A 24,809-nucleotide genomic window follows, 5' to 3' on the forward strand; every position below is an offset into this window, starting at 1 on the left:
CGATTTTCTAGTCGGAGATTTTTCCAGCTCCACAATACATGAGTGTAAATTATAAGGAAGAGAACCGATATTTCATATATCTTTGGGATAGAAAATTTAATCGTGAAAACGAAGATTCCACCAACAAAAGTCAGTGAAAAAAAAAATGTGTAGTATCATAACAATTTAAAAACATTTACCATTTTCACTTTAAAACGTGAAGACAGATGATAGAACCAGTATAACACGAAACAACAGGATTCCAAGAAATATTTAGTTCATCGTTTCCCCGATCACAACGCGAAAAAATTCTGGTAAATAAATATAAATCTGGTAAGAAATAAATATAATTCAAAATGTGTCAACCTTCAAATTTTCAAATTTTTACACCGGCAAGCAGCATTAAAAAAAACAAAGCATAGTAACATCAACGCATTTCGTTCGTTTTCATGCTTCGTACCAGTTTGAAACCAGCAAGCTGAGGGGATCGAGCATTCATTTAAGCTTTCGGGCTCAAATGCTTTCAGAAACATTCTGTTTGAAGGCAATGTCAGTGCCCCCCCCCCCCCCCCCCCGATGACATTGGCTTCAATTATTTTTTTCAATTTTTATATACTGCTTTAAGTTTTCATATAATGCTTTCAAATTCCATTTCTCTCTTCTCATCAATATGTTTACAATTTTCATTTATAAACAATGATTTTTTTACAATGTTTTTACACTACACTGCGTATTTCAGCTGCCTATGGCGGTGGTATTGGTGAGTTTCGACAACAACAACTAATTAATTATGCAACATAATGTACATTTTTCTACAGCAATATATATTTCAATTTTAGAATCAATATTAGAATTTTTATTCCATTCAGACACTTTATATTCTGTATGATAGGGCGCTATAATAATAATAATAATATATGTATTATTTTTACGATTAAATATATTTTTGCGTTTATGTGCAAACTATGAAATCTTTCCTTCAAAGACTAAGCGGCCTCCGCTGTGTTTTCCGCATCGGGTTCCGCGTCTGGTAAGGGGCGGCCCTGGGTACAAACACGGTTAACTAATAGCAGTAGTATATACACATGATGACACGAATAAAAAAATATTTCGACTATAGATACAACTTGAAACATAGAAACAATAAAAAAGGAACTGAAACTACATGCGAATACTAAAAGCACACTTTTGTATGTTCACCAGCATCTGACAAGCAACGAGAAAAACATACGAGTATAACACACATTCACATACGCTTCAGTCGCGTTACTGTATAACGGTAAGGGAATTTTCACTCGCCCTGGAAAATATAGAAATTTTGAACCTTTTTTCCATCTATTTCAGACCTTCAAAAAACAGGAGAGGCTAGTGGTATTGCTTTATACTACATCCACCTTAGCTCAGCCGAATGTAAGTATTGACCAGAAGAACCAATATTTTAGAGTATGTACTCGGGTAGAGAAGAACTTTCGAGTGCGTGTGTTAGAGTACGGCGTATTTTCTCTTCGAAGATCTTATTTTATGCTATACTACATTCCCAACTATTCTGTATCTTGGATGTTCAGCTGATGCATAGTGCGAGAACTCAAACCATTGGGAAGAGAAATATATATAAAGTAGAAGCTTTTTCTGAGGAAAACGTAGAAACAGTTTTCTTTTCCGTTCTTTTTGTTTTCAACCGTAAGAGCACGTGAAAGCTTTTTAGAAAATTTCCAAAAGAGAGAGAAGTGGAAAAAAGCAGAGAGAGATCGTATTGTTCTGAGATGATGGTCCATCGTCAATATATACCGGCATTATTTCCGGAAAGCAGCATAGAAGCATGATCTCTCTCATGATATGAACAATGCTAATGTTATAAGCGACTTATGGGAACGACTCGTGGGTCATGTTGAAAAAAAAAGGAATTGAAAAATATATCGAATCGTAAAAAAAATATACTGATATACAGTGGTTATCAACCTGTGGCCATATGGTCCCCCCCCCCCTTGTGGCGCTGGGATGGACTAGGGGGGCCATGGGAGAGAATCAGATGAAAGGGGGGGGGGTAAGCCACGACAAGTGGTGAAGTGGGTCACAGAGAAAAGTAGAGAAATAAAGCTTTCAAGTGAAATATATTGGGGAAAAGTGTGACTATATATTTTCAGAATCCAGCAGGCCGCTGGAACCTGGGCTATCTCAACTCATGTGGGCATGACTTGGGGTCCTCATGTCTACAGGGAGCCTATACGAGAAGATATGGATATTTGAACGTAAATATGTAAGTCAGGGTCGTAGCATGCCTTCTCGGGGGGGGGGGGCGATGCAGACCTTAAAGGACTTATTATGCCAAATAAGGAAATAAATTTTCGGGTCCCCATTCGGTTCGATGTCCGTCCCAGCCTTGTTACGGGCCTTATGTGAGCTATATTACGGCTACTGGCAGTAAAGGGTCGCAAAAACATCACTTTGCCTGGAGACTCATGATGCTCCAGGCAAAGACTCATGGCCATGCTGCCTCTCACTCCCCCTCCCCCCAAAAAAAAGAAGCTCACTGAACTCTAGCTCAAATTAGGTGCGGATCTTTAGTGATGTGTCGGAGGATGATTTATTGTGCAGGTTCGTTGGACCGCCCCGTATTTCTCACACAGACCTATTTTTCCCCCATATAGTCCGATTCTTGGGAGGGGGATAATAACAGCTCTTCACCTCCACCTCCTTTTTAGATCTGTGCGTAAAAATTTTGTTCATTATAAAAAAAAATATTTTTCACTAAATTCAATTCAATAAGTAGAAAGGGTCTGGGTCCTGCATAAGGGTAGGGGGATCCTGACTAAGACAAGGGGGGAACCACGAAAAGAAAATAAGATCCAAAGGATGGGGGACATGGGATAAGAAAATTTGAGAACCACTGCCCTATAGTATACCACGTCACGACAAACAAAGAAAAATTTAGGCGGCAGCCATATTTCAAATGAGCCAAACATGTTTGTTTTTTCTTCTCAAGATAAAAAGGTTTTGTTTTCATCGACTATTTCGGGACCTGGATATTCCTTTGCTATATTTGAAAAACGGACTGCCATGAAATCAGAAAGTTTGTGTTATCTCTCTCTCTCCGTAGACTCCAAATTACCGTCACTTGGAGGAAATTTTGAGCACCAATACAGATTTTCTGGTCGCCATGGAGATTCGATGCCTGCGATGTCAATCCCTGTATATTACTAACTACATAAGCATACATGCAACTGGTAAACAAAAAAAAATATTTTGGGATTCCTATGGGGGGATTATAAATACAATATACCAGGGGTTTTCAAACTTTCAGACATTGCGGGTCAAATTTTTTTTTTTGAATCCCGAGGGCAGTCATATTGCGGTATCTAGATACACAGCATAGAGTAATAATAGTACATAGAGGAATCGTGAAGGGTTACAATGGGAAGAAAGTCACGTGACTCGGGTCTAAAGACTCGTCAGAGAATCTCACTTGCAATGCTTTCCTTATGGCTGTTTGCTTGACGATCTTCACTTGCTGTCTTATTTCTGATTACAATGGTCACCACTTGCGCAGCTTTCGGATGTTCTAGACGGTTTAGGAAAGAAGAACCAGTACCCTTTCACGATTGAGTACATTTTTGCTCATTTTCCTTGTTATAAATTAAAAATTAGAATATTAAATTGACGATTCAATAGACTTCTGTCGTAGTTTCAGTTTTTAACGATTCCATTTTGGATTTAATTCAATTAAAGTTCCAAGTTTTGGGAAAATTCAAATGTTATGAGTCATTATTACATGTTTTAATATAATTTTTGGTAGCAAATGATTGAAGTAATGAGTTTTATAAAGTTTTAAGCGAAATAGTCTCCGCAAGATTTCGCGAGCTAGTGAGTTCATTCGAGTTTCGTATAACTTTTACAAAATGCGATTTTCAGAATGAGGAATATATGGCATAATTTACTTAAAAAGAAAGTAATGATAACTTCCCATTAGGACAATCTGAGTTAAGACCTGAAGTCACATATGTGTACCTCAGGTGTTAACTTGAAAAAAGAATCATTATAAAAACCATTTAATGCCTTAAAAATGGATATTCACATATGTGTACCTCTGGAGCAAAAAAAGAGGTTACACATATGTCTCACATACTGTACATTATTATATACACATCCGGTTTACATATATTATTACACATCCGATTATAATGCATAATAATCGTTTATACATAATCACCGACCGTTTTGGTAAGTTTGATAAGTTTCATTTTGAATTTATCACTTTTTACCAGAGATTATGGTATAATCCCCAGCTCGTATTGATGAATATGACAAATCGTCAAAAAATTACTTAAATTTTTCGGACATTATGCTCGAACTTCCGTCTAGGATGATGAATTCGATCGGTAGTTTTGGTCATGTTTGCACATGTTTATAAATACAACAAAAAAGCCAACATGAACTAGGCATACGGAAATTTCAATTTAATTCAATTTTTATCGCGAAATATGCGTAGTGCACGTATATGCAGGCAGAACTGTGAAGTTGTTGAAATAAAGTGATATTTCTGCATGATTTCTTCCATATTTATCAAACTTACCAACTCCATTTGAGAATTATTCATAATCGCCGGGTAAAAGTGATAAATTCAATGAAATTTATCAAACTTACTAAAACTATTGGTAATTATGAATAATTACTGATTTATCACATTTACCGTAATATATACATTATATATTTGTTGTATACGGTATTTTGTTTATTGTGTGTGCGCGCGTACACTTTCAGAAAGCTATTAAAAACTGCTGAAAAAATTTTATTTCATGAAATCAAATTTTTCTATATTCACTTCCTTCAAATATTCACGAGAAAATTTAAAACCCAAATTCTTAAGAAATTATTTGGAATTGTCCCTAATGGAAAATATAAAGTTGTTTTCTTTTTTCAATATTTATTTGTATTACAGAATTGATTTGTTTTTTTTTTTTCAAATCTAATATACGCCCTAAATATTTTACAAAAGAATGAATGAAATTCATTGAACAAATGAAGAAAACTTTTCATCAAATTTCATTACTGCAACATCCTAGCGTAAATACGAAATCACGGCGTTCTGCAAAAACGCGCCAACTGTAATAGCGCAGAACCAGTTTTTTCCCCCGACAGTACCAATGCTAGGAGGCTTTGACAGTAAAGTAGAACCTTGATTATCCGAACACATCGGGACCGACGGGTGTTCGGAAAAGTGAAAAGTTCGGAAAATCGATTTCGAAACTAATTTGATAACGCAAAGGAATGAATTGAAATTTAGTAACAAATGATAACCTCCTCCCCGCTCCACTTGACAAAAACTGTGATAAGAACTGTTTTGCTGTCAAGAAGACGCACTCCTCTCTCTTATTAAGGCATACCCATAGGATTAAGAGGAATTCGTCAGACAAAAAAAAGAAAAGATGGCAGATAAAGCTGCTCCTATTCACACGTTTGTTTGCTCGTCACTCGTTCATAACTACATAAACTGTACCCGGATCCACCCCTACTTACATGTGTAGCTCACAGGTACGGCCGGTATGCACAATTGTTTGGAAGTGGATTATTGTACAATGGAATGAAGTTATCCAGTTGGGAGATAAGAGGACTCAAGTTCCAAGAAAATATCATCTGTTCAGCATCATTGGGTGTAGAAAACAGAAGATCAGTTAGGTTAAAAAGATGTTCGGTCGACCGAGTTGTTCGGAAAAAATTGATGTTCGGATAAAAGAGGTTCTACTGTATTGTGTATCTTTTCTTCAAGTTTTATGAATAGCGTGCGCCGTCTATATATATCTTTAGTCAATGATACGCACGATGGCGTCTTAACGGATGGGCCTAAAGGATCTGATGGCTCTGAGTCAGAAGGGAGGCCCTACATTAGTTATTCTGGAATTTAATATGTAGGGATACGTAAATTTCGTATTTACGAAATAAGCGCGATAAATGCGAAATTTGCCGACAATAAATAAATACAAAACCACGTGTCCTTAAATCTGTAATTATTGATAATTTTCTACCGGAACACAACTTTCGTGGGTCAGACTGAACCGCTTGACGGGCCGCATTTTTCCCGCTAGCCAAAGGTTGTGCACTCCTGGGCTATGAACCTCTCTACCAAGCCAGACCATTTAATACTCATAAGAGACAGAAGAAGAAGGGAAAAAAAAAAATCGTAAGAAAGAAACGTCATCTCTTTCGTCATGAATGACTTTTCAGAACTCAGCAGGTATTCTGTCAAAAACAAACCAAAAAATTTCAAAACAAATACAGAAAGAAACAAAAACCAAACAAAAAACACAGTTTTTCCCTCGAAGTTTAGGACTTCTTCAAAAGAAAAAAAACCATCAGCAAAAAGTTGGAGGATGCTGAAAAACACGAGGAGAAAAGAAATCGAAGAGGAAACCCCGCCATCTTCAACTTTCAAAGGCAAGCATTCCCCTCTATTTCCTCAGTCTTTTCTCCACAAGGGAATCTCCTCACCCACTCTTTTGGAAGAAATACACACACACACACACACACACACAAAGCTGCTCCTGGCATCGAAAAACAAAAGAAAAAGGACTTCCTTACAAACTCCTTTCACGCCACGAACTAAAATTAGACCCTGGGGTGAAACTATCAAAGTATTATTTTTTTCCGATATCTTTTTCTTGGGAATATAAAATAAAAAGGAAAACCTCTCATATATATATATATATATATTTTTTTTTTATATCCCACATATTTCCAAAGTTCTCCCATCCAGTGTTTTCCCGGCCCCCCATGGGAGCATTTATCTTCTATTTCCCACAAAACTTATGTGCACTCGATCAAACAAGAAAAACGCACAACACGAGCAACACAACACCAAGAAGCTCGATCATTAACGGGTGGATCTCGGTCTGGTTGGGCACGAAGCAACGAAAATGACCCTATTATATACTTGGTGAGATACTTGCTCGGAATTCTTTATTGTTTCCTATTTCTCCTTCCTCTTACAACAGGTGCCGTAACATGAATTGTTATTATTATTATTATCATTATTATTATCATCACGTAATAAATACTAAGATTCAGGAAATTATCAGGGAAGTGCTATTAGAGAGTGTTGTCTTTTTTTTTTCTCTCTCTTTCTTCTTCTCTAAATAACAATCGAGACGCATTCAGTGCCGCTGACATTAATTCCGTCTTTCGATATTGAATCATGAAGAAAGTTCTTCTCCGTAGAGCGAGGGTGCTCAACATTGAGGAGAAAGCGCGGGCCACTTGAGTGAATGTGCCGCGAGTGACGTAAGTGATGTGGAACTGCACCGAGGCACGACCACCTAGATAACCTATCTAGGTGGTTATCTAGGTGGTCGTGACCGAGGGCCGCTTAAAAATGCTCTGCAATTGTGCCGCGTATACTTCAAGCATTGGCGTACGCAAAGGAGGAGGGGTTTGGGGTTCTAATCCCCCTGAGATAAGATTATAGTGTTATTTTAAAGGAAAAATGGTAACCCCCCCCCCCCTCAGAAGGGAAAAAAAATCTGAAAACCCTCCCCTCGAGAAAATTCTGCGTACGCCTATGACTTCAATCTAAAAAAATATGTCTCCTGCGGATTACTTAAATGATATGTAAATGTGTCGCCAGCAGCTTTAGTAATCTGGAATGGTGCCGGGGGTGACGTGAGTCAGAGGTCTTCAATATTTTCCTAATTCGCGAGCACTGCCAGTATCCATCATCAAAAGAAGAGAGCTTTACGGCAAGGTACAGACATGAGTATGCCTGAAATCAATGTGATTTTAATCTTTTGATGTGATTTGTACAAGGTGCTTAATTGGGACGTTGATGAAGGGCTCGCGAGTACGAAATCGGGCACGAGCATCGAGCACTCTGGGTGCTTCAAAGAGCACCGTAGTGCTCACGAGAAACGGATTGAAGATGCCTGACGTAAGTGATGTGGAACTGCATCGAGGGCCGCTTAAATGCTCTGGAACTATTTCGTGGGTCACTGACGTGATCTGCAAATATGCCGCGGGTTCTTTAAGTGATCTGGTCGTTTGCCGTGGGTCACTCAAGTGATCTGTGAGAATGCCGCTGGTCCCTTATTGATCTGTAAATGTTTCGCGGGCCACTTAAGTGCTGTGGAACTGCACTGGGGGTCACTTAAGTCGTCCGTAAATGTGCCGCTTAGTTCATTTACGCAAAATTAGGTTTGAGATCGCGGATCACATCAAATGCATCCGGGGGCCGCATATCACCCGCGGGGCATGGGTTGAGCATGTATGCCGTAGAGATTGGATAGACTCGAAAAACCAGGATGCACGCCAGACCGTTTTTCTAAAGTCTAAATATAAATGGTAACATTCCTAGGCAGGAGAGATCCACAAGCTCCACAAAATAAGAATACCATTTTCATTTCATACCGTGCGCCACCCAGGCTCTATCGACCATTGTCAATTTTATCCATTGCCCCGGATGAGGGGGCTGGGCGGTGTCGGGAACTTTATTATGCACATAAAATACATGAGCATGAATATAAAAGCACATTATTAAAAAAAAAAGTATATACAGATTTTTAAATATTCCTATTCTACAATATACAATTTATTCCAATGAGCTTGATGTCTTTTTAGCTCTATTGAGCTTGAGTCCTTTTTCTCAGTGGCCATGCGCCAGGTCCTGAACCACGTTTTCCCTCATTAGCTTGTTGGCTCGGGTGAGCCTCCGCCGTGGCCAGGCCAAGTCCTGGACCACGTCTTCCCTCGTTGGCTTGTTGAAAAAAAAATAAGAATACCAACGGCCAGAAGAGATTGCTTTTTCCACGGGTACAAATGCCGTGTGGCGAGAATGTCGAACAGTCTGCCATCGGAATTGTATGCGCCTCCTACAATTCCTCGCAGCATCGATAAATGCACCTATATCATTTAATATTAATGCCTTAACAGCATTTGATCCCGCTATTGAAGATTTCGACAATATATATATTGAAGGTGATTTTGTGAGCAACACATAAAAAATATCATCGTACCAGTTTCGCGAAGATTCTTTTCAAAAATTCGTTATAGAGGGAATTATCGTTGTAAAGGGAGGGAGCGACCCCTGTTCCCCAAAAAAATTGTATTACTTGCATAGACTTGCATTACTTGCATCTTGCATAGGAGGATGGAGGTCGAAAAATCCACCCTCCGTTCGCGTCCCCCCTCGTCCGAAGAGCCTGTATCCGCTTTTTGAGAGTGGAGTTTTTCAAACTGAATTAAAGGCAATTCGAAACACAATTTGAAGGGGGGAAAAAGTCATTGTAGAGAGACTTATCGTTGTGTATGGAATATCGTTGTAGCGACATTTCAATGTATTGAACACTTTAGTTTGAAGTTTCTCAGGGAAATATTTACAAGATTTCGGTGCGCAGTTTCGCAGTAGTAGTAGTATTTACTCATGCATGTATGAGATTATTCGATCCAATTCGATTCTATATATGGCTATTCGAATGCACTTGATTATCCCATCATCAAGTTCTCCGAAACACACACTATAACACTGTAGGGAGAAGGCATGAAAGCAATACCTCATGAAAAGGGTACTTCCACGGAATACGATCATCGAATTGACTAATGCGCATGTTTAACCACATTAAGATTAATCATATGATTGTTACAACAGACTGTCCTAACTCGATAATTTTCGAATATTTAAAGAGCATATTATCTTTCAAAGCTGACCATATTATCGTCGTCACATTAAATTATTCCGATTATTGAGATTTCTATAACGTTATACCGTTGACACTTGATTCAATTAGCCGTTGTAATTCATGAGCGGAATACGGATCAAGTTGGACACCAACCGTAGGCACTAATTCAACATCAGTTTTAAGTGCATTATAGAAACTATAAGGCCCTCCTCACACGGGGAAACTAAAGTTCGGCAACTGATAAGAGAAACCGTCTCCCGAAGACCAGTACGTATATCGCTCTAGACGCCCTCACACGAGGAAATTAGCGTCTTGGCGACGAAATATCGAACGCGACTCAGTCACTTGGCGACTGACAAGCTAGTCGCCGCCAACTTTTGTTGAAGAAACTAGAGAAACTGCCTTTAGCATTCCTTCATATTTTCGTCATGCGAGTTTGGACTCATATTGAAAAACAATCCAGAGTATATATATAATAAATTATCAGTTGAAAGGATATAATGAAATTTCTTCAGAATTTCAGTTCACAGGTAAATACACGATTTCTTTATTTAAATTGATATTATTTTGAAATTATAATGAAATCAGGGGCGTCGGAATTGTTTCGAAACTGTGGGTGCTCGTCTTTAGTTTTATATCGGAAAGTTTAATTTCTTAATCAATTCTGGGGGGCTCGGATCCATGCCAAAAATTACCGTGGGTGCTTGAGCTTGCACCCCTGGCTCTGACGCCACTGAATGAAATGGTAAACCAGGACTGTCATTTCAACTTTTTTCGGGGGGGGGGGGGGCAAAGAACATATACTCACTGTATGTACGTATATATACTATTTATAGTGTATTTTTGAAAGCCGGGGGGGCGGGCAATAGCCCCCTGATCCCCCTAGATGTCGGGTCTGTGGTAAACACATGGGCCCACAAGGGCACTCCCCCGCTGGGGCGATTTCAAAAGAAGATGGAGCGTCACAAAAATTATATCTGGTAAAAAATTTCAGGAATAACCAAATGAATTTGCCAAGTAGGATCTCAGGAAAAAAATACATGGCTGGGAGCCCCCATGTTGCTCTTAAGACGGCCCTGGATAAGAACCTGCAGAAAATTTCAAAATACTGTCTACTTTTACATGTACCTAAACAAGCACGTGTTCCATAGGGATGGTCCCTGATTTTCCCCCTTGCTTGGAATGTCTGTAATCTAGGTCACGTACACGCACATCTGTGTGTGGGAGTATTCGGGGAAAATCATTCCCTGAAACATAAACAACAATTCCTGTGTTGTTTGTCTCTAGTTTTGCCTATTAGTACTATTCGTTTCATCTCATGAAACTACTTAAAATTCTGCGTGACAATATTTTAACTAATAAACAATAAAAATATATTAAATCCAACATATATAGGTACTGAAAGGCACATTTATAGAGGAAAAACAGACATTTTATTGCGAATTTTTTTTTTCGAATGAAACATGAAATTATACTAAAAAATTATCTAATTTTTACCATTTTATTGTCGTTTCAAAATGATATCAATTTAAATAATGAAATTTTGTATTTACCTGTGAGCTGAAATTCTCTTTAGCAATTTCACATATAATAGAAATTATTTTTCTTATTTATTTGTTTCGATTTTTCCTAACCCGGTTAACAAGATACTACCGGAAGATAAGAAGGAAAACTATAGACTGTGCTGTTTTTACTCAGTTTCCCGGGCTTTGAATATTTTTTTAGTAGCGCCGTGTGAGGGAGAACGGGCAACTCAACTCGTTCTAGTCAACTCAACTCTCAAGTTGAAGCAACTCGAGCTCGATTTTAGTTTCCCCGTGTGAGGAGGGCCTAAGTGTTATCGTGTCTTCCTGTTAGGATCATGGAGTGCCATTGGCTCTATGATAGTCGTTATTTTATTGGCGACATTGGGGTTATAAGGATTGCGGTTGGCGTTATTGCGAGTGGTCTTTCTCAGGGGGAAAGAATACGACATACGGAAGAATCATTAACATGAATATGTAAAGTTAAAACATGTTTCATTTCTTATACTTCCCACAAAAGCAAAAGTCGCCACTGGGCAGCGTTAAATTAGAGATGAACGGCCAACGTCGAAGGCCTGGTAACATCTGGCCGATTTTGGTTCGCTTCTGATTCACTAACGTTTCGTTTCGATATTTATAAAGATAGCCAAACAAGTGAGACAATAACCAAAAATTCCGATGGTTTGAAACTGACGGGCAATATGATATCTACCGGCAGTCAACCCACTACGGTGTCCAATTTTGTCTTACATTTTGCTCGTTGTTTTATAATTAGCGAAACTTCTAGTCTAAAAATAACATGATTTATTATTATGCAAGAGAAGAAAAAAAAAACACGTTTCGTTGGGATACCTGCTGCCCTCTTTCGAATAAAACTGAAACTACAGGTCATATTATTCAAGTTTAATTTTATTGGTTTTAAGTCGGTGTGCAGCATGAAAATGAACAACGCATGATAGGTAACCATATATTTTTAATTTTCATGTTGCAAAATTGTGTAAAGTTTATTCATCATAATATGTACTGATAACTGTTATATAAGATAGAATTTCTGCAATTGCTATGATTACTTACTTTAAGGAGTACCGAATACAAGTGTTTGATTGTTAGACATCTACTGCTTGTTTCCGATTGAAGAATTGTATTTTGGCCACATCAAAATGAACCATTTCGCGCAATTTGCGAGAAAGAAAGAGAGGGGGGGGGGAAGACCTGGAAAATTATTATTACATAGTAACATGATCTAAAAAAGTAGCTTACCTTGATTATCGATGGTGAAATATCCCATGCCATCGCCGTCACTAATAGAATATACTATTTGTCCATTGATGCCCGGGCCATCACCATCTTCAGCACTGATTGACATCACGACAGTGCCTTTCGGTTGGTTCTCACGCACTTCTCCAGCGTACACGACGTCATCAAAGACAGGAGAGTACATATTCTCGTTGACATCTTCGATCTCGACAACGAGAGCGACCTGCGAAGAAAGGGGCGGTTCACCAGAATCCATAGCGGACACGACGAGGTCGTAGACCTGGATGTTCTCGAAATCCAAAGCGCTCGACAACCTGATCACCCCCATGAGGGGATCAATCGAGAAATGATCGTTCGAAGACAGCTTGTAGGTGATCCGACCTCCGTCGTCGAGATCCGGATCCCTAGCAGACATGATCATGACCACCGATCCCACTGGGAGATCCTCGCGAACTTTCACCCAGTACTGAGAAAGGCTGAATGTTGGAGCGTTGTCGTTCACATCAAGGACCCGTATGTTCACTACCGTGGTCGAAGATAGTGGGTGGTCGATGGAACCGTCGCGAACACGGACTTTGATGTGATAAGAATCCGTAGTTTCTCGATCGACGGCACCGTAAACAGAGAGTAAACCACTGACAGGATCTATGCTGAACTCGTCCAGATCGGTTTCCAGAGAGAAAGTCAGGGCCGAGTTGATACCTTCGTCGCTGTCGGTGGCTCTCAGCCGAACAATGCTGGTACCGTTCTTAACGTTCTCGGTGATGACGAAGTTATAAGAATTCTTCTCGAAAGTGGGTGCGTTATCGTTCACGTCACCTACGTGGATGACCAGCGTACGGGATACGGAAAACGGTGGCTGCCCGAGGTCATAAGCAGTGATATTGAGTTCGTACCTGGATATCGTCTCCCTATCCAGTGGCTTGTGCACCGACAACAGACCGGTGTACATGTCGATCTTGAAATAACTCCAGTCATCGCCGTTAGATATCACGTACACCAACTGGCCACTGTAGCCCCTATCTTTATCGCGAGCTTTCATGACAGTTATCTCGAATCCCACCGGTAAACTTTCGTTGACCCACACCTCCGTGGGAAGGGCTGTAGAGTACTCAGGCGGGTACTTGTTGCCGGCGTAACTCGTAGGCGTCGGTTCCGTCACGTCGTTGTTCTGGTTATTCGCCCTCGCCTGACTCAATTGCTTCCTAAAACGATCCGTAACACCAACGTCTTTGCAATCCAGGATAGCACCTCTGTCAGCAAGTTGTTGGTTACCCCTGCTGTTAACGATCTTCAAGTGTATCGGGATGACGTCCGCAAAATGAGTGCCGTCGGTAGCAGAGACGTTGATGATTTTCTCTCGAAAGTTTTGCTTTGCTAAGTTACAAGTGACCCTCAAGACACCTTTGACTTTATCCAGCTTGAAACAGGGATCTTCGTTGGTCATCCTGTAGGTTACAGAGCTGCCATCGTCGAAATCAAGAGCTGATAAAGTGATCACTTCCGTGTATAAAGGTGCCGTATCAGAGACCATACCGTTGCAGCCTATCTTTTCGAACAGCGGCCTGTGGTCATTCACGTCTCGTAACTTGACCTTCAGTGTCATTTCCGACTGCCTGCGGTACGGTGTGCCCCAATCTGAAGCACGGACTTTCAGTATGTATTCTCTACGCATGGTCTCGTAGTCCAGAACTTCTGTTGATCTAATCTCACCTGTGAATGGATCCATGGTGAAAGGAACTGGATTTAAGTTGGCGAGGCTGTACGTCACGTAACCATTGTCATCTTGATCTTTATCGTAAGCGAAGACCGTATGGACTAAGCTTCCGGCCGGCTTATTTTCGTCGAAAACCACAGTATCGGCCGTGACGTTGAAAACCGGATCATTATCGTTGTTGTCCAGAACCCTGATATTCACGATGGCGGTCGCTTTGCGTTTGAGACCACGAACAGAGTTGTCAACCATGCTGACCGTCAGCGAATAGTAGGGTTGAGCCTCCTTATCCAAGTGACTCACGGTCGTCAGTAGAGCGGTCTTAGGGTGGATCTTGAAAGTACCATTCGCGTTGCCACTCTCGATCTTGAAGTAGACGCCGATCGAATCCGGAGAGTTGCTGTCTAGATGGATAACGCGAGACCCGGGTGGAGCAATTTCCTCGATTTCTACATCGTAATCGGCCTGACTGAACGACGGCGCTGCACTCCTACTTTCAGCAATCTTGATGGTGACGACTTGGGTCGTGGATTTGGATGGTATGCCTTTGTCTTTGGCGCTCAAAGTGAGAGTGTAAGTGTCTGGGAGGTGCATGGTTCGAAACAGCGGATGATCCAGCTCTATGTTGTATTCGCTTGATTTGGCAGAGGTCTGCGTGATGCGAAATATACCTTCCGAATCACCGCTGATGATCTCCAGGGAATCGATCTCACCGTGAACACCCTGGTCCTTGTCTTGCACCAGCACCACGGCGTAAACATTCGGATCTGCCGGAGTGAGTAACTGAGGAAACTGTCTAATGAATATCTCGGGATGATAAAGGTTGACGGGCGTCACTTTAACCCTAATGGTTGCAGAATTGACAGTGATGTCTGCAGCCCGGAACTTGACACCCCGGTCCTCAGCAATCACCGTCAGCTCGTGGTAGGGATGGTTCTGGAAATCTAAAGGTCTTGTCAAAGACAGGGTCCCTCTAGTCGGGTGGATAGCGAACTGTAAGGTGGATTCCACAAAGACGTAGTAAATCTCGCTATTGATTCCCAGATCCGGATCGAAAGCGCTGACCTGCAGGAGGTTCCTGTGAAGCGGAGTATCTTCCGGTACGGTAATGTCGTAATGAGACTCGGGATAAAAGAAAGGCGTGATGTCGTTCGTATCTGTCACGTGTACGATAGCTTCCGTCTGGGCCTTCAATTTCACTTGCGGCCGCATCTGTGACGTGATACTCGCACGTATCGTCAGCTGATAGGTATCCAGGTATTCCCGATTCAGAGCATTCCGGTTACCTGTCTTCACCCTGATGATCAGGAACCAGAAATCTCCGACCAATCTGGTCTCGGCCTTGAAGAAACGCAGCGGGTCTCCCGCGACGATCTTGTAACGCACCACCAGAGACGGATCGGTCACGAAAATGCCCATCTTCTCGGTCGGCGTCGCTTGCGTCTTGCCCACAGCATTTTCGGGGATGGTCAGATTGTAGAGCGGCCTAGTGAAATACAATTCCTCTTCTATCGTGTCTGACGCCGGAAGTTCACGGGGGAGCAACGCCAACAAGAGCAGGGCAGCGATCCAGGCCTGCCACAGCCGGATCTCAGCCATAGACAATGCTATGGTCAGGACAACATGCCTATAAGAAAAGAAAACAAATGTAAGAAAACACCTTTAACTTAAAAGTACATTTGATTCAATATATTTCAAAAACAGTACTAAAACATAATACATATCTCATAAACACTGACTAAAAACCATACCTACGGGTTAACCCGGTGCACGACAGTTTGCGTTTTTTGAAAAACTTTTTTTTTTTGTATCAGATATGGAATCGGCACCACTCATTTAATACTATTTTTTTCTGTCAAGCTACGTATATTGTAAAATCCATAACACCTGAAGCATAATAAATGCAGCAACTCTCGAACTTCTGATTGGGGTTTAGTTCCGGGCAGCTCATAAACGAGCCCTACATTCCTATCTACATTATAGAAATAGCACGCCGGTGATTGGTTACTGCGAACAAAAAAGCTAGCAAGACGTCACGAGAGGCGGAGTTTTGGGCTAAACTGAATTTCACAGTTCAATTACGAAAAATGAAAGCACTTTTATTGAATCAGTAAATGATAGCTAGGCCCCCGCTCCGCGAGCCGCAATTACTGTCTTCTCGATGCACGTGAACCGCATTTGATTAAATCAGAAACAAAATGGAAACATGTTTTAGTAAATCAGTAAATGACAGCAAAGATGGGGGAAAAAAAAAATTGGATGGTTTCAGACCGAAACGAACACAACCTTCGGTACGTCAGTCTCGTACCATACGCATTACTTCAACGGTAGATGTCGGATTCGAGCACAATTAAATATATCTATTGTTAAACGTCGCCAGCAAAAATTTCACCATGAGTGATCCCTCACTCATGGTGAAATGGTTCATCCCTCATTTCGGCCAATCACGATGTGTTAAATTTCTACAATGTAGCTAGAATGTAGGGATTGATTTTGGCCCAACCAAAAATCTAGATCTAGAGGCTCTTACTTCTTCACATCCAGATGATCAGAACGGCCTGAGCTATAACTCAAGCGTAGTTCATCAAAGGGCCAGTCAAGTTTTCTATCCGTGGCAAAGCCGTCTTAACAGATGGGTCACACGATCCCAGGTTGTTCAGGTGCAGAGGGAGACCCGTGATAATAACATCTGGTACCATAGTTTTCTAGCGTATGGTAATTGAAATGTTGGCGATCCCAGTCAGGCGGAATGCTCCCAGAACATTACTTTGCCCAGGGGACTACGACACTTCTAAGATGTCCCTGAGTCATCTCCACTTCGAACATGTTCAGTTTTTGTATTTCCCCTCGCCAAAGTGGCCCCTTTTTACAAATAAAATGGATTTCTTGCCATGGATTTTCCATAACTGGGTTCCGACCCATCGCCCATTTGAATATCTCAGAGCCCTAAGCGGGGGGCACTTAGCGACTTATCCCCCCCCCCCTTCCTGTTGAGAGATAATATTCAATTAACTATCTTAAGTACATATTCTTTTAAAGCGCGCAAATTCCGGTTGAAGATTGAAGAGGACAGCGACAAGGCCGCAAAAAGATCCCTTTTTAGCGCGAATCTCTGTCACTGGTCGGAACTGAACTCCTTCGCGGGAATTATTTGGCACGCGGGGTGGAGGTTGTGCATCATACACTAAAAGCCAAGCTACAAATCTTACCAGGGCTGTGATGTCGCGATCGGGTAAGGCGTCAGGATAGTGAGGTTTTGGAAAATCAGGGAAGCGGGTTCTCAAATCCAGCACTGGAGACCTGAGATTACTTTTGCCTTCACAGTAATATTCTTTCCTATTTCTAATTACAATACGTTGATTTTTCGCATTATCAATTGTATTGCCATCATAGTAATATTTGCACGCTCAACTGTACGTTTTCGTAGGAATGTTGTATCTTCTCATCGTGAGAATATCCGTATAGCTTGATACGCACGTTCAATTGGTATCCAAAATCTAATTTAAATAGATGTTCTTTCCTTGAAGTGGTACCTAGATGTGTCCCTGATGTCTATCTAGCCCCCCCCCCTCCCATATGTGACTCAGCAGGATGTGTTTTTGTTTTGTATTTATATAATGTAAATACTATATATGAGTAACTGAAATGTGAATGCCCAGCACTGTGGAAGGGGGCTATAATTACTCGTTTCCCATCATAGTGGAGGCGTTGTATATATTTTGCATATATTGTGTATTTAGACCATTCTCGAATCTCTCCAACTTAAGCATGTCAACTTGTTCTTCTTACTTGCTCTTACCCTTTTCAACGCTTCTTTTGAAATCAAACGGTCTCCGGCCCTTATATGCTACTGGGCGCACGGGCAATTTTTCTTCCTTGGCCGGACCATAACTAGGATTTTCCCCCCCCCCCCTCCTTAATTTAAAATTCGATAATTTTATAATGGTGCTCATTGTTTTCACTTAAAATTTGCCGCCCGGGGCAGTTGCACCCCCCCCTCCCCGTAGTTCTGGTCCTGTCCTGGGCATTGGGTTCAGCTATCCATTTTTAGTCAAATGGCCTGTACGTTATATCAACTTCATGGGAGAACGACGCGAGTGATTTGATATTTGCGAGCACGTGGAGCCACGGTTATAAATCTTTGCTAACTTTTTTCCGACACACATTTGAGGTAAAGGAAGTAAGTTGCTTTGTGCCAGTCCGAGGTTTTGAGTGGTTTTGCCTGTCTATCTATCTAACCATGATATGAAATGAATAAAATCGTAATTGTGGAAATGCTCTGTCGGCTCGCGAAGATAGCAGCCATAAAAGAGGATGCTGGTCGAATCCATGAGATTCAATGGCCATTTCCACGGAAAGATAAGACACCTGGAATAACCCTAAATCGCTACCCACTTCCATCGCAAATCCCCACGAACTGCGGAAACGTGTGTCCAAGAGAAAATGGGGAGTGGAGCGAGGGTATACACACACGTATACGATAGTCATTTGGAAAATTAAACACATGCAGCAACTAGAGTCGGGGGCTAACACCGAGTTGACCTAACCAATTGCCTTTGCTTTCAGCTCTAGATAGACGGTTGAAGGGTGAAGGAGGAGCCGTTACAATTGTTAATCCATTAACTGTTAGAGGGATGGAGAATAACCGTGTCTATGTACGAGCATCTCCACCGAATCTACAACCCCACTATCTCTCTCTCTCCCCTCTATAATAGTACATTGTACACACCCATATATTTGGTCGAATATATCTGTGTATATGGCCGAATTATCTTCCCAAATGACCATCCATGGTAGCTCATCACGTACGGAACCCCTTTCACGAAGAACGTGGGGAGGGGGTTGTCCGTTCCGTTACCTGAACGTTACCTCGACGTAAAAGCTGTATGCCTGTGCACACTTAGTCTAACACAGAACACCACGCAATGATATCGAATGCTAGATAATGGTCGTGGATTAGGGACAAAAGGGGTGTACAGTGAGCAGTGAATACATGTGAACGAGTTTCCGGCGGGCAATTAACCTTTATGACCTATCGTTTCCTTTCGTGTTCCCAGTTCCCAATGAGTATCAGAAACTATTAGACAACTGAACATCATTTACGGAGGACTACGAGACATATTTGTTTTCTTGACGGTGGATGTTACACCCCATCCCCCCGACCATTTCTATTCTTTCTTATATACCTTTGGGAAATTGGAATTTTCATTTACGTTCCGATGTCTGGAAAATTTTCCAGTCTGCACACGTATAACATCGTTGCCCAATAGTAACAGTGCGTGTCTAATCGCAAATATCACCATCTGAACGACGCCGATAAGTATGCTATGTAACAGTACTTGATGAATTGAACACTATGATTATACAAAGATAAAAATACGTAACATCTTAAAATAGTTTTGTTACAGAGTGAATGATAAATCCCTGACACATTTTGAAAAATAATGAGAAAAGTCAATCAATAATGACGTGTGAAAAAGTCCGGTTTTTAAAAATGCTCATCAAAAAAGACGTAGAGTTTTTTTTTGTTTTTGCATCAATTAAAACTAATAACTCAAGATTTTATTCATAGACGGCGCTGTATCACAAAAAACTCGATTTAAGCCGGGTTTTCCTAGGAGTACAACTATTGCGCCGTGTGCAGCGTGAAAACGCTGATTGGTTTAAAACGTGAAATTCAGGTTATTTTGGCCAATCATCGTTTTTACGCTGCGCGCGCTGTAGAAACCCGCTACTAGGAAAACCCGGCTTTAACCATAACCTGCGGCCCACCAAGAGGTTCCATCAGGCCCGCGAAAGGTTTTCGAGTAGGAAAGTATCAATATACACAATATATATATATATCTGCAGATTAGCTAGATAATGTGCACATTACCAACTTTCGAGCTTAGCGGTAACATATCTCTCTCTCTCTTTCTATACATATATATATATATATATATATATATATATATATATATATATATATATTGCCACAGGAAAGCGAAGTCGATAACTGCAACCAAAAAAATTGTCTGAGGCAATGACATCACCAAATACGACCAAAAAAATAAAGTCAAAGATCGCTAATTATAGCCAAGAAACTTGTCAAAAGGATGTAAAATTGCCAAGTATAGGCAAAAAATTGTCAAGCGAAAGTAAAATTGCCCAATTAAAGCCAAAAAAAATTGACAAAGACGTCAAGCTATGTCATGAAAATAATCTTCATTCTTGATAAAAGAATTAAAGTTCGTTGAAAACAAAGGAAAAAAAACAGGTCATATTATATGAAGGAAAAAAAAATGGGACAACCGATTACGGAAATGCCTTGTAAAATGCAGATAAAACATCACCCTCGTATTTCCAAGTTTCTGGCCCGAGAGCGGAAGAATTGCAGCATATCTGGCCCTGCGCACTGAAAAGGTTGGGCAATCCTTCCCCCCCCCCCCGCTTAAAAGTGCCTTCGGCGGTTCATTAATGTTGGTTACACACATGAGGATTAAACATACATAGAATGTGACACAAAAAGTGCTTAATTAATGTGTACTCGGACTCACGTTACATAAAACCAGCACATTTCATATGAGCACCCTTTGTAGCCAAGTAGAAATCTAAACGGTACAGAATTTCAACCCTGGTATCCGTTAACATTGACCGCCTAAGCTCAAGGGTGCCTTCAGTTGCTCGGTGTTGTTTACAGGCGAGGCGTAAACTTTGTCGTTGATACATCCTCACAAGAAGAAATCAGGGGCGTGGGGGGGGGGGGGTTTAAATCTGCACACACCCAAATGGTATAAAACTGTCTGTGAACTTTAATAGTAAATTTTGTTTCAAAATACCAACCACAGCAGATCGCTCTTCCATTTCACGAATGACTGTATCAGCAGGCAACAATTTCATATTGCACTTCATCGTGCTCAGCAACGAGCTGCAAACAAGAATTGCGAAATGCAAAACAGCTCATTCTTGGATTCTAAAAAAAAAAGTTTGCAAATGTTGTTGATACGCTGTGCTGCTATCTACACCATATTCGTCGCTTTTTATGTACAGTGAAATCACGATAATCTGTGAACCAAGGGGGAAAATTCGTTGTAGAGGGATTATCGTTATTTCGAGAGTCAAAATTGTCACAACGTGCCACCAAATCTATGCAGTTGTTGGCATCTTTTCTTGAACTGCGCGCGTTGATATTACCATCAGAAAACGCGTTTTAAAGTATTTATTCACCACCAAAAATTCGATTGGTGGAATAATTAAAATTCATTTCGATGCATTGTCCCTGTAAAGAATTTTACTGTGTTGCACTTTCGTGCCTCCCACAGGAATCGACAATATACCAACAACTCCATCAATACTTTCGGTGATCACGCGTTGCAAAACACCGAAGTTATTGGACGCTCTTGGGGGAATGGAAACCATTGACGGAATATAATACCATTAATTAGAACCATAAATTCGAGACGATTCTGAGCGACATAAAAAAAAAAAATAGTTATTTCACACAATCTCTTAAAAATATCGTTATGGAAGGATTTATCGTAATAGAGGATATCGTTGTATCCAGGAGTTTAACATTAGTATGCAGGCAATTCCAAACAAAATTCGAAAAAAAAAAAGCATTGTAGAGGGATATATCGTTATATCAAGTATCGTTCAAGGGAGATTTCAGTGTATTGTGTTGATTTTTTATAAAACAGAGTCTCTTCGAGTGGAATTTTAAACATTTTTTTTCAACGTAAGTGCTAATGTAGAGGTATAGTTTCAGATCGTCGTAGAGGTATAGTTTCAGTTTAAAAAATGCTCAAAAGGAGTTCAAAAATTACTCTGTATCACTTTTGATAGTGAAAATACAGTGCACAACAAAATATTAAATCTAAATGTTCATACTGCTTTCCCCCGTACTTTAACTTCAGAAAGTCGTTGCCTCTTTTGAGGCTAACAAAAAAATTTCATGTTTCTGAGTGCAATATTCTTTGAGATATTTGAATTCGAAAATTGGAGAAAAGTTGGGAAAGTGCATCATAAATGAGGGAAAGAAGCATTGTCCGTTAGTTTGTTTCTGTTCTTTCATAATTTTGCTCCGGTTTTTTGAAATTGAAATATCTCGGCGAATATTGCGCTTAAAAACATCGAATTTTTTCTGTTGGGCTCAGGACAGATACAGGGGCAACAATTTCCTAATTGAAAGTTAGAGGACAAGGGGACCATATAAAAATTTAGATTTTCTTATTTTGTGACACTGTATTTTCACTCTCAAATCTGGTGCAGGGTAAAACGCCTTTTGACCATTTTTCAAATTGGAATCATACCTCTACGACGGACGGTTGATGAGATAAAGGCAGCATCAGCACTTACAGGACATCCACCCTGTATATAAAAAAAAATCTCTCTTCGCTATGATAGGTGTTTTAGTGCAAACTACACTTTTCTATAACTATTGGCTGATTTTTTTTATAAATTTTTAAAATGAGGCACGAACTTTTCGCATACTTTGTACTTATTAACGTAAAATGCATTAAAATACGTACTAAATGTGCGTATTCCCATTTTTTTCTGTCCCTTCGCTGAATACGGATGATGTAGGAAGATAATAATAACTCTCGGTGACCATTCTATGAGGAGGAAAAGCTCATTACACCGAATGGAAATTTCATGAGAAGTGGAAAAGGAAAAAGCCATTTTTTTTTTGAAGGACACGAATTTCAATTATTACGCATCGCCTGATGCTAAGAAGTTCGTACCAGAGACGTCAGACACTCGTCCACATCTGCATACATACATACATACACTAATTTCGGTCTCTTCTTCTTTCACGAATAACAACATTCTCTTCACGTGCCGAGGAGATTAATTTTTCAGTCGAACGGCTGAATAAGATTCGTAATCTGCACTAATGAGCGATTATCCGAGCTTCTTCTATCAAGCCCCTCTTCAAGAATATGCAATTATTATTATTATTACTGTGTGTTATCACTATTCAGTGCCGTTCTTACAAAAATGAATGTACATATGAAGAAAAGAATGTTATATTCGTTTTTTTTTATGATGATGTGACTCTTTTCATGAGTATATAAGTTCGAAATGGGTGATGAGGGGAACGAGCAAGGGCAAAAATATGAGTTTTTAGGAGTAAAAAAATTATTAAAAGCGCTTTTTTTCCCCACGTAAAAGCTAATAGGTTAGTTTTGGAGGGAAAATAACCGTAAACGTATTTATCTACTGATGAAATATTTTAATTACGAAAAAAATAAGAAAAATCTTTTCCTATACTTGTTATTTTGTATAAGAATATTATATTTTTCTCATTATATAGTGTGAAAATAATGAGAAAGCACAATGCGGACAATAACATTTTAGGCCCTCGGATATTTACATACGACTTAAAATTCATTAAAATTTACATTTCGGATATCAAAAACACGGATGTTTTCTTTGATAATAATAAGTATAAACTATTATATATATTTTTTTCAATAATGAATTTTCGTTGTTTGGAAATATTTTTTGGAGAAATCATTGCTGCGATGATACTGAAGTAGATTAAATTAGGGGAGGTATTTTGTGAAAATTATGTAATGAGGTGAAGTTTTGATTGGTCGTGAAGTTAATGAAATTATTTATGAATTTCACAACTAAATAAATTTAGCTGAGTCTTTACGGGTCTGTTTTAAGTTTTCTAATGGTATAGTCAGTATTGTTTCGGTAGCAATTATATATTGTGTCACTGGCATGTTTTTTCAACGGCTGCTGCATTCTCTTTTATAAATACGGAAGTTTTTTGCAAAGAGGAAAAATTTACCATTTAAGGTTTACGACAACATTCAATGACGCACAATTTAGCATGAAAATAATATTTTTCTTAAATTTATTTTTTTATTGATTTCTAATTCAATTTTTTTTAATTTCTAATTTATTTTTTTTTAATTTCTAATTTATTTTTTTTTAATTTCTAATTTATTTTTTTTTAATTTCTAATTTATTTTTTTTTTAATTTCTAATTTATTTTTTTTAAATTTCTATTTTAATGTTTTTAATTGATTTTTTCAAATTAGTTTTTTCATTGATTTCTAATTTAACATTTTATTGATTTTTAAAATTAATTTTTTTACCCATGTAAATTATTTTTTATTTCATGTTCTAATCTAATTTTTTTTCACTGTTTTCTAAAATTTTAATTTTTCCTGTCATTTTTTATTTTAATATTATTGATTTGTTTATTTTTACTCATTTTTAATTTGTTTATTTTTACTCATTTTTAATTTGTTTATTTTTAATCATTTTTAATTTGTTTATTTTACTCATTTTTAGCTCTTTTTTTCTCATTTTTCGTTTTCAATTTTTTTTATCAATTCCGTTTGATTAGTAAAATAATACAGGACTACAAATGCGGGAATGAGCAGTTCTTGTTTGATTTCCAGCGAATAAATTTCCCGGAACACTTTTATGCAAATACCAAGTACAAAATTTAAAATAAATAACTTTTTGCTATATGCGAGATCAAGCTAAAAGATAGTAATTCGATTTCACTGATACTTTAGAAAACTCCTTTCTGCTGATTCGATGAATCTGTAAATTACTCGACGTACAGTACGGTTAGCTACACAAAGTTTCAATACTGTCCAGAACGCTAGGCATTGAAATAATGAATACGGTATGAAGTGATGTAAGACAGGGATTGACAACTGGAGAAAACACTCT

At 39.3% G+C, this 24,809-nt stretch overlaps 1 protein-coding gene across 5 annotated transcripts in view; it reads right to left on the reverse strand.

The window, feature by feature from the left end:
- LOC149088790 (fat-like cadherin-related tumor suppressor homolog) overlaps window positions 1-24,809 on the reverse strand; it is a 540,044-nt gene that overhangs the window by 184,333 nt on the left and 330,902 nt on the right. For all 5 annotated transcript variants that reach the window (XM_089250155.1, XM_089250161.1, XM_089250171.1 and 2 more), the window contains one exon: window positions 12,422-15,759. In XM_089250155.1, coding sequence (XP_089106281.1) covers window positions 12,422-15,731 — 3,310 coding nt within the window. In that variant the 5' untranslated portion in view covers window positions 15,732-15,759. The remainder of the gene's footprint in view (window positions 1-12,421; window positions 15,760-24,809) is intronic.

Source organism: Pholcus phalangioides, unplaced genomic scaffold (genome assembly GCF_987345545.1).
Source record: "Pholcus phalangioides strain wild (caught in Gottingen) unplaced genomic scaffold, Ppha-v1.0 ptg000003l_1, whole genome shotgun sequence".
Classification (NCBI taxonomy): Eukaryota; Metazoa; Arthropoda; class Arachnida; order Araneae; family Pholcidae; genus Pholcus; species Pholcus phalangioides.